Below are 10,727 nucleotides of genomic sequence, written 5' to 3' on the forward strand. Positions count from 1 at the left end.
CATACATACATACATACATACATACATACATACATACATACATACATACATACATACATACATACATACATACATACATACATACATCTTCTGGACAGTTTATCACAGGGCAAAGCAAAGACATGTAACCATTAATAGACACAGCTTAGTACAATTTACAGTAATCAATTAACCTAACGGTCATGTTTTGGACAGTGAAAGGAAGCTGGAGTACCCTGAAAGAACTTGCACATGTACGGGGAGAACATGAAAACTCAATGCAAAAAGACCCTCAGTCTTTTGCAAGGCAGTGTAACAAACTGCACAACAGTGCAGCGCCAGATATGAATAATTTCCATAATTTTTATTTTATACTCACTTAGGTCATACCTTTAGTTATTTTTCTTTTCATATTTGTAGTTTTTATTTATCTTACATTTGTATATACATACATATGATGTTTGACTTAACACTGGAGAGTATGTTTGTGTTGATAACAATTTTCCTTTTAGTAGTTTTGCTTTTTATCGTTATTTGTTGATGTCTTAAACTATCTGTTTGTTTGAAATTCCTCTATTCATTCACTCATAATTTAACAGAGTTCTACATAAAAAAAATGTGTTAAGGAAAACATTTGTAAGCTTATATTGTCCTCTCCGATTTTCCTGCTCTTAATAAAAAATCATTTTCATTCATTCATTCATAAAATATTTTTTTTTTATATATATATAAATCTAATGCTTTTACAGCTAAACTTCATAACGACTAAGTGTGGATTTGGTAAAAACAATCCAAGCATTGTTTCCTCAGTTTTGTTCTCTTTATGTTGACTTTATTTTCAGGGACTGTGTCCATGAACTGCTTGGCCATGTCCCCATGCTGGCCGATCGCACTTTTGCCCAGTTTTCACAGGTTAGAGTCCAACGGCCTTACGCCTTTCGGATTATTATCTCCAGTGTGGAGCTTTTCCGTTTCTCTATATTTGTTATTTTTATTTTTACAGAACCTTGGTCTGGCATCGCTGGGAGCGTCAGATGAAGACATAGAGAAGCTGTCAACTGTAAGATGCTCACTGTAACACAATAATTAAACAAGCAGTATTTTTATTTGAAGTTATTGCAAATAAATATTACATGTGTTGATTATTTTTTGAATAATGACTCCATTGTCTGATATATCTCCAACCAGCTTTACTGGTTTACAGTTGAATATGGCCTCTGTAAACAAAATGGTGAAGTAAGGGCTTATGGAGCCGGGCTGCTTTCTTCCTATGGAGAGCTTGTGGTATGTTTCAGACTGCCGGTCTTTCTATGAACACAAGGATCACAGCCAAGTGAGTGCAACCTAACCTCTTTTTTTTCCTGTCACCTCCTGCCAGCATTCTCTCTCTGATGAACCAGAGGTGCGGGAGTTTGATCCAGAGGCTGCAGCAGTTCAGCCCTACCAAGACCAGAACTACCAGCCTGTTTACTTTATTTCAGAAAGTTTTCCAGACGCCAAGGAGAAATTCAGGTACTTTGTTCTTTATTGAATTATACAGATAAATCACATGAGAAGAGAAGAAAAAGAGCAAGGGGTTGTGTAAGGACAAGGTCAAAGAACACTTTGCCAACCCCCAAGGCAAAAAACTTTTGTAGGTCAGCCATAGAAGCCAGAAGACAGCTGTTACTAATATAGCCGAAGCAAAGCAAAACTTTGCTGTTTTATTTGGCAAACAGATTATGTTGGTCTGCAAAACAAATACCTTCAGTAAAAGCCCCCAGTCTTCAATGGGATAATGAGGACTAAAACAACAACTGGGTGATGAACTATAAGGTTAATTACATTAGTGATGTTTTAAGAAACATAGCATACAGGAGTAAGATATAGGAATATGGTTTTCTAGCATTATATGGCATTATACAGAGGTTAAATTCTTGAAAACAGTTAATTTGTGCAAAGCAATCTTATTCGAGTCTCTCAAATTTTCAACAGGACATACGTAGCGGGTATCAAGCGTCCCTTCTCAGTCAGGTACGATCCGTATACATGCAGCGTTGAAGTCCTGGACAACCCACTGAAGATACAAGGAGGTCTGGAGGGAGTAAAAGATGAGATCAAGGTGTTAACAGACGCCCTCGCTGTTTTGTCATGATGATAGTCGGTTGTTTGCCCTCTATACTGAGCTCTGCAGAGTCATAAGTGTGAAGAGACCATCACATGTATCTTAAGTGTAATTTAGTAAGATGCTGGGTTATTGCAGTGTGTGTTTATGAAAACTTTCCAACTATGTCGAAAGATTTGCCCAGTGTGAATGTATTTGTGACAATATGTACTGTGGTTCTACTTTGCTAAAAAAAAAAGTATGCTTTAATTAGGAAAAGTGTCCAAATGTGCTAATATTGGAGCCACCATCAAAGAAAATTGTGTTTATGAATGTATACAGATTAAAGAAAATAATATTTTAAAATCAAACACATGTAATTGTTTAGTCGACATTGCATATTTTTTCGTGATTTATTTTGCCAAACAATATATATATTTAAATATAATGAAAGTTCTTATTAAATAATTGATTTTATGTAACTGAATAGGTGTTTGTAAATTAATGCATGTGTTATATTGTCTGTCTTTTCTTTAACTCTTCGGTTTTACATTCGATATGCATGATAAAAAAATACTAATAATTATCTTGTAAATAAACATGGTTAACTAACTGTTGTTAGTTCCCTTGTGATTTTGATTTTGCAAATACATAAAAAAAGGTTTAAACAAATCAAATAAGCAAAACAAAAAATTTTTACACCACAAGAGGGAGCACTTCTACAGGTTGAATATCCTTGACGATCAAGTTTTACTATTCAAAGATTAACAAATGGGAGAAAATAGATAACCAAAAAACACAATATTCAGAATTGAAAAAAAAAATTTGCTGTTGATTTTGACCCAGTAATCGACCGAATTTGTAAATTCAACGAATAAATAATGCGCACACTTTATTCAGTATAGACATATTAAAGTAATAGAGATTAGGGTGATGGCTAAAGGTCCATTTCAAACTTTTTAAATGTATTTAACAAAATTAGTCATATTTTTACTAAACAACATAAAGCCAGAGATTTTAACATGGAAATTCCTGGAAAACAGAAACTTTTAAAAGTCTTTTAAACGTCATGAGTTATTATAGGCCACTGAAGCGTAATACGCTTATCAAAATAAATTAGTCTATGATTTAAGAAAATTTTTTTTTTTAAATAGATCAATTGATATTCAAAAAATGTGAGTAACAAAAGGTTAATCCTAAATAAGCTGGCGTTTAACAGACTGTCATATGCAAGGAATTTAATAGAATTAGAGTGCAGGGAAAATTTATGGTAACATGGTGAATTTTCTTTTGTTTCATTTCCTGTAAGCTGATCAAAATGAACAGAAATTGATATTTAGAATCTATTCTTTGTGTAATTAATCTATATGAGTTTTTTCTTTTCAATTTAAGTTAATCTTTGTAACGAAATGTATTTGATATACAACTTTAATACAGGCTGTATACTATAAAAGTCATGCAACTGCAACAAATAGGAACACTTGACTCAAGACAAAATGTTCTATTCAGCTGTAAACAGTATTATTTAAATAATCAATTATTTTTAAAGTAATTTTTTTCATTCATTTAATGATTAAAATGTAGATCTCTGTCAAAATGATTGCTGTTGTTCACTATGGCGTTATTGTACAAAACATAACTCTTTCTGACTAAGAGACAAGATGCTACAACATTAAATCCCCCTTGCACTGACTTTCAGTGTGGGAATTTGCCCGGACAAATCACTTTATGCATGATGGCTGCTGAGACGGCAGGTCAGATCCTGGATCAGTAGGATCTGATTTGCAGGGATGGCTGCTGCTTTCAAGCTGCAAGAAAGCAGCTTTGTAATGTGGACCAGTAGGTGTCAGTCTGACTTTGGAGACACTCTAGAGTTTTTTTTCAATCATTATTATTATCTTTCTTTTGCAAAAAGACACACTTACATAAGGGACCCCCTTGTACACTGATGAGATCTCCTTTATTATCTATAACCTTAGAGATACTTTAGTTTACAGTAATCAGCTCACCTTCAGAAGGGAAAATAATGTGATCTTGATTATGAGGAAATATGATTTTCTTTTACTGTTGTTGATGTATCTGCTTTCTTCATTTTTAGAACTGTTTTATTATTCTATATAAATCAATTTTTAGAGTTATCATTGCGTGCTTATCTGCATCAGTATCAGTAAGGATAAGCACAGTCCAATATTTCCCTTTTACCACCTCTGGCTCCCCTAATGGCTTTCATTCGTACACCTGAATCAGAGGACTGCCCGCAGACTCTGGGCACAGTGATTCCACTCAATCTTAATCTTAATTACAGCAGGGCGGAGACATTGACATTTTTCTTGGAGTCGCAGGAATTACGAACTATTCTCGTTCAGTCTGCGCCTTGTGTAAACAGTATGATTGCAGGTTACAGTGCGTAAACGCAGAAAATGCCAGTGGAAGAGATCCAAATTTGGTGACTCTCGCTCTCTCCTCTCTTGTTCTTCCCTCTTTTTGCGCGTTTTTTCTTTCTTCTTTTTTTTTTTCTTTCCTGTAAGCACTTTTCCATGTAACATCTCTAGGCCATTTTTTTATCAAGAGGAGGAGCGAGGGCGGTGGGACGGGTGTAAGGGGCGTGTTTTGGTATATAATAGTTCTCCCGGAGAAGTTTTGCCTGTCGCCTTGTCTTTGGGACAGCCTCTCACACATCATCTCTATTATAGCTTCACCAACTGGGAAATTAACTCACCTGCAATATCGCCTACCAAAATAACTTGCCGCGACTTTGACTACTCTACTGCCATCTGACATGGAAACCCAGCAAAGATCCGGACACCTCTCACTTTGCCACACCTGCCGGAGAACAGAGAGCTGCAGGATTAAGGTAACTGGAGAACAAACAGTTGCAGATTTGCAGTTTGAGCCGGGAGAGGTTTCAATAGAGCTATATGGATATATTTCCTTTCTCTTTTTTGCGCAAAGGAGGGGAGATAGATGCTTCCATCAGTTTTCTGCATTATGATCGAGAGGGATTTATCATTTTAGATGCAATAGAGAAAGTTTTGGATGCACGAAAATCAATGACAAAATCTTGGTTTTTTTAGTCCAAGGTGAAAGTTAAAGAAATGAAAACGTCATTTATTAATCTCCCCTGATCCGGATGGTGCGCCGTGCGCCGGACAAGGGCGCAGGAACAGCTGGTCGCCTTGCCGGCAGACAGGGGGCGGTAGGTCTGAGGGTCATTGAGCTCACTCCGGGGTGAGCAAGGGGAAATTATATGCTGAGTCTGTCTTTTCGGAGTAGTTAACTATCGAGCAGCCGGCCTTGCAACTTTCTGGGGTAGACGGGGGGAGTTGTGTAAGAGAGTGAAAGCTTAAAGATACTGGTGACATTTTCCTTTAGAATAAGCACTTCTCCCAGTTGCCAAACACATGACAGCAGCTGATAAAAATCGGGTAGCTTACGTGGTTTGTGTTTGAGTCTGCTTATTTGATTTCATCTGACTCACAGAGCAGACTTTTTTTCGACTCCCGAGTTACTAGGTCAGTGCGTAAAACAGCTTTTAAGACTTTAATCTCTTACATTACAAAACTAAACATCTGGCTATGATTTTATTCTTCTATATATTATTTTTTACTGCTGTTGTAATAAATCACAAAGCTGTCATTTTTCCATACTGCTATGCTTTAATTTTTTTTCTCTCCCCTGCAGGTCAAAAAGATGTGCTCGACGAGTCGTGCACTCTTTGCGCTGGCTCTCACACTCTACGTTGTGGAAATGGCCTCGGCAGAGACGTTGTGTGGTGGAGAGCTGGTGGATGCGCTACAGTTTGTGTGCGAAGACAGAGGCTTCTATTTCAGTAGGTTTTTTTTCTTTTTTCTTCCAAGTGTCTCCATAAACGCATCGCGCAAATGTTGATTCGCCTACTTTCTTATTTTATTCCATCTGCTCTCTCCGCTATCCTCCTCTCTCTCTCTCTCTCTCTCTGTTGTTTCACATCTGTTTGGATAGCTGAGACTGTCTGTGGTTGCGTGGTATGCGTGTTTGCTGTTTTTCTTTCTCACGCACTAACGCCTATGCAGCGCACACACCATCACACACAATACCGTGCGCGCAAACAGCGTCAGGGAGAGGGAGGGAGATTGCAGCCAGCTGTGCCTCTCCAGGTCTGCTCATGCAGCCTGCACTTCTCATTGCATATGAAAAGGCCGGTAAGGCGAAGGGAACATGCACAACCACTGCGATACAATGTGCTGCTTGTTTATCAGTGAAGTAATAGCACCCCAAGAGGCATTACTACTCACCTCAGCACCAGTATTCCCAGGCCAGACTGCACTGATGAGCTGGTAGGACTGAAAGAAAGAAGCTGAGTGAGGGAGAGAGATAGAGATACTTAATGTCAGGAGGAGAGAAAATCATCAACATGGTTTTATACTTTCACACCCTTGCTTCCTTTCTAGAGTTTTGATGGTGGGGGTTGGCTGATTAGATGTCCTGAATCCTTTTGTTGGATAAGTTTATGTTTGTTCTGTTACATCTTTTTATTATAGACCTACCATTTTTGTTTGTTTGTTTCAAGATACTGGCAGCATATAGGCATTAAATGTAACAATTTGCCATCACCGATTTTTATTCCAATTGGTGCAGAAACAATAAAAATTTATTATTATTGCAGTCTTGACTGTATATGTGTAAGTGGTTCCCAATTTTTTGGCTTGATTGTTAATCAACAAGTATACATTATTAATATTTTAAATTACAAAGATGTTCCCATGCAGTATGCGGCCCACTGGATACAAAGAAGCTGTTGTAGATTGGTAGTTGCTGCTCTTATTTCATTACAGTCTTGTTTCAGTGGCTTGCTCCTTAAAGCTTGCATTCTAAACCTTAGAGTTGGGACCATTACTCTCTAACACTGAATAAATTGTGGGCATTTCTGAGCTGTTTTTTTGCTGTTCTGCTCTATGGAAGGTGATATAAAAAGCAGATTAAATCTGCTTGGTTGGTTAGTTAGGCTATCTTCTAAGGTAGTCAGCCTAGAGTCTGTTTCTATTTCAGACAACTGCAGTTGCCACTGAAGTTCCAAAAGGGCATCCATTGTGGGCTACTATAACTATAAAATGTTCAAATATGTGAATTTGCTAATAAGAAGGGAGGGACAACAGAAGCAGCCCAATTTTAGCCAGTTGAGTGTCCATGATCAGCTGTAAACCATGTGAATAATAGGATTGACCTACAACTATTATTCACATGTTTTAAAGGTAGCTAGCTGAAACCAAACTGTTAAAATCAAAGTATATACTTTAAAACATGTGCTCTGGCTTTTAGTCTTGCTTTTTGAAAAATGAGCAGAATGTTGTCTTTATCACAGAGACATTAGACAGTTGTCCCTCCATCTCTTTGGATGACCCACTATTCTTTTAATCAACTCTAGCCATTGGCCTAATGAGATTCCTCTGACTTAATGTGGGGGTCAAATTTTAGACAAAGCATTTATTGATCATGTGTATTGCTGGTATTACAGCCCTTGATTTGTTTTTAATATTTGCATTCTCTCTTTAGTCAAATTCAATTTGAAATGTATTTTTCTTTTTATTATTCTTCAGTGTTTCGAAATATTTTCTCTGTTTTTTATCACTTAGGACATGCTGTTTACTTGAAATCCACTCACTGTAGGATTCCCAGATAGACCTAATCAGATTATCCCTGTGAAACAAAAATATTTGTTGCTATTGGTCACATCTTTCCTTTTATCCTCTTTTCTCTGAATCCTGCCATGATTGTTGAAATAATCCTGCATAAACAACCCTAATTCGATACTGTGAAAAATTTGTTTTTTTTTCAGTCCTTAACCATTTATTTCATTTTTACATTCCTTCTGTGTTTCTTCTCAGGTAGGCCAACCAGCAGGGGTAACAACCGGCGCACCCAGAACCGTGGGATTGTAGAGGAGTGTTGTTTCCGTAGCTGTGACCTCAACCTGTTGGAGCAATACTGTGCCAAACCCGCCAAGTCTGAGAGAGACGTGTCGTCCTCTTCTATACAGAGCATGCCAGTCATGCCCGCACTAAAGCAGGTGGGTACAAACAGCAATAACAAACAACACAAAGCGTAGTCCAGGTCTCTATCTGCCCTCATATCTCACCCGAAACAGAGACTGCAGACTAAAATCCACACAAAAACAGGTTTATCTTGTTTAGTTCTCAATGTTAAGCAGTTGAAAAGTGCTGACCATCGTGGAAAACATTAGAACAGTCACAGTACATTATATTCTAGAGATTGCAGCGTCAATAATCTCACGGTTAAGTGCCTGAGCGCTGATCCAGAACAAAAGAGCATGCTTAAATTGACTGATAAGCAGTCAAAGGACAGCAATCTTGTCTAAATTTATTCCAATCCCAGAATGCCTGATTTTGCTATAAACAATTTTATTGGGGTATCTCAGAAACATGTAAAATACCAAATGCTCTCACTGTAAAGTTAACCAAAACAGGCCACTTGGGAATTAGTATGGACATGTCCCCAGTGTGTCTCAGTGGGGAGAGTTGATGGGTACAGCCTGCTCTGGGGCCAGCTGTTCTTTGGGCTATTGAGTAGCTCTGGAGTGAATGAAGAGGGGGTGTAAACACTCTTCAAGTGGCAGAGACGAAAACAAGCCATTCACTTGGAAGCGCTGGCTACTCACGCATTAATCCCAGCTAGCTCAGCTGCCAGTGCGTCAACTGGTCTCAATCACTAGTGATCAGACAACACCTAAAATTGTCTGTCTTAGCATAGATATTCTGTAATGAGTTTACTTTGTTTGAGTGACAGTGTGCTGCTAATATGTATATTAGGGGAGAGTGGCCACTTTTCCTTTATAACGGTATGCTAAAGAGGCCAAGCACTTATTGACAGCTTCTCTCACTTGAGGGAACCAAAACAAGGGCAGGCTGGAGGCGAGGCGAGGTTGTTTTGACGTTCAGCACCATAAGAATTACATTTGATTTCCATTTTAGCAGCCCTAACAATGACCAAATGTTTTTGCATAACAAACAAGACTTTCTTTTTTTGTAACAAGCACTTGAATAGTAATCTTATCTCTGCTAATGAACTGACTTCCTCTTCTCCCTTTTTCCTCCTGTTTTTCTGCCTGCACGCCACAATAGGAAGCCCCAAGGAAGCTGCATGTCACCGCAAAGTATTCCAAATACGAGGTGTGGCAGAGGAAGGCAGCCCAACGGCTCCGGAGGGGTGTCCCTGCCATCCTGAGGGCCAGAAAGTTTCGAAGGCAGGCAGAGAAGATTAAAGCCCAGGAGCAGGCAATCTTCCATCGACCCCTGATCAGCCTTCCCAGCAAACTGCCCCCTGTATTTCACACCACGGACAACTTTGTCAACCACAAGTGAGCCCGCTGCCAGCCCTTTGCACAGACAAGAGTATGAGGGTGACGAAAAAAAGACTAGGGGATTATAGCTTTGTCTCTGACGTCATTTCTGTGGCAGTTCTCTTTGACCTCCCCTGCCCTGTCCGGGCCCACCAGTGCTCCCCCCTGCTCTTGTCCACCACGTCTTGAACCTCCGGCCCTTCCCTAATGACCCCCCTCTTCCGCCTAAACCTCACCCACCCTCCTCTGGCATACAAACATGCCTTCACATTCTTCCTGTCCTCTTTTGCCCCCTCCACTTTCAGTCACCAATACAAAAGGAACAAACATAAGAGTTGAACAGAACTCTAGCAATTCAGCTGAATGCAATTCAGGTGGATCCCCGAGCAAAAAGAGAAAAAAGGCGCAAGGGGAGTGAGAAGGAAGATGAAAGAGACCTGTGTTTCCAAGTGTCAAGTGGACACCTCGTAGAATGTTTCTTTTTCATCCTGGTGGAAGACAACCGAAAGTGAAGAACAACTTGCATGAAAGAATCCATTCCACATTGTTTTTTTTTTTTTGTTTTTTTTTTTCACTTTGTCCTGAGACAAAAGAAAGCCTCTCTTAGTTCTTTTTTCTCTATTAGTTTGCACCTCTACCTATAAAGGGACTTCCACACTGTAAGGAATTATTTTGCAAAATTAGATTCCTGTTCCAGCACCTTTTTCATCACAAACAAAAAGCAGAAAAGAGTCTGCAGAATTGCACATTGCCACGGATTACGTCAAAGTAAACAAAAAAAGGCACTATTTTTTTATGAACAATGAACGTTTAGCTTAAAAAATAAATGTCATGGTGCTAGCTTTGGGAATGGACTCAAAGAAGAGGTTGAAAGTATGCTTTTGTTTTCCTTTTTTGAATGAATATTAAACTTTCCGTTTTAAGGAAAGTGTGACTTTAAAATAAAGAAAGGAAAATAAAGGATGTTGGGGGCTTCTCACAGTGGCATTGTCAAAAAGGGGGGAAGAGTCACTGAGGAAAAAAATATGGGCTGTGTTGGAATCTAGGCTCGTGGCGAGTTCTAGCAGTTGCTCAATACCAGTTTGCCGGGATGAGCAGAATGGAGAGGTGACCCAAACTTCTTCTGAGGCTGCTGGACAACATGGAGCATAACCTCGGACAAAAGCGGGACACCATGGACCCTCTGGACTATACTGTAGTCTTGGGACAGTACTTCTTGTTTGCCATGCCTTTGCAGACTGCTTCAACAGAAACATGGCATGGACAAAGAAACAAAGTGGGATGATATTAATAATGGTTATATTTTATTTTGTCTTTTTTCATATCAAT

General features: G+C 38.9%; 2 protein-coding genes across 3 annotated transcripts in view; both read left to right on the forward strand.

The window, feature by feature from the left end:
* The window catches only part of th (tyrosine hydroxylase), an 8,315-nt gene extending 5,737 nt beyond the window's left edge, over positions 1–2,578 (forward strand). Inside the window, exons 10-14 of one of the 2 annotated variants that reach the window (XM_015382267.1) lie at positions 822–891; positions 983–1,039; positions 1,168–1,263; positions 1,358–1,491; positions 1,954–2,578. In XM_015382267.1, the coding sequence (XP_015237753.1) occupies positions 822–891; positions 983–1,039; positions 1,168–1,263; positions 1,358–1,491; positions 1,954–2,113 (517 nt within the window). In that variant the 3' untranslated portion in view covers positions 2,114–2,578. The remainder of the gene's footprint in view (positions 1–821; positions 892–982; positions 1,040–1,167; positions 1,264–1,357; positions 1,492–1,953) is intronic. The other variant, XM_015382268.1, reaches the window with a different exon arrangement.
* Positions 2,579–4,719: 2,141 nt separating this feature from the next.
* On the forward strand, positions 4,720–10,389 carry LOC107089487 (insulin-like growth factor II). Its single transcript, XM_015382309.1, has 4 exons — positions 4,720–4,916; positions 5,744–5,891; positions 7,927–8,108; positions 9,181–10,389. The coding sequence occupies exons 1-4, from the start codon at positions 4,842–4,844 to the stop codon at positions 9,418–9,420; spliced, it is 645 nt and encodes a 214-aa protein (XP_015237795.1). The 5' UTR covers positions 4,720–4,841; the 3' UTR covers positions 9,421–10,389.
* The last annotated feature ends 338 nt before the right edge of the window (positions 10,390–10,727 follow it).

Source organism: Cyprinodon variegatus, unplaced genomic scaffold, assembly GCF_000732505.1.
Source record: "Cyprinodon variegatus isolate N-32 unplaced genomic scaffold, C_variegatus-1.0 Scaffold254, whole genome shotgun sequence".
NCBI lineage: Eukaryota > Metazoa > Chordata > Actinopteri > Cyprinodontiformes > Cyprinodontidae > Cyprinodon > Cyprinodon variegatus.

Coding starts and splice junctions, on each gene's coding strand:
- LOC107089487 (XM_015382309.1), top strand. CDS start 4,842: ATGGAAACCCAGCAAAGATCCGGACACCTCTCACTTTGCCACACCTGC. Junction 4,917..5,743: donor CAGAGAGCTGCAGGATTAAG/GTAACTGGAGAA, acceptor TCTCCCCTGCAG/GTCAAAAAGATGTGCTCGAC. Junction 8,109..9,180: donor TCATGCCCGCACTAAAGCAG/GTGGGTACAAAC, acceptor ACGCCACAATAG/GAAGCCCCAAGGAAGCTGCA.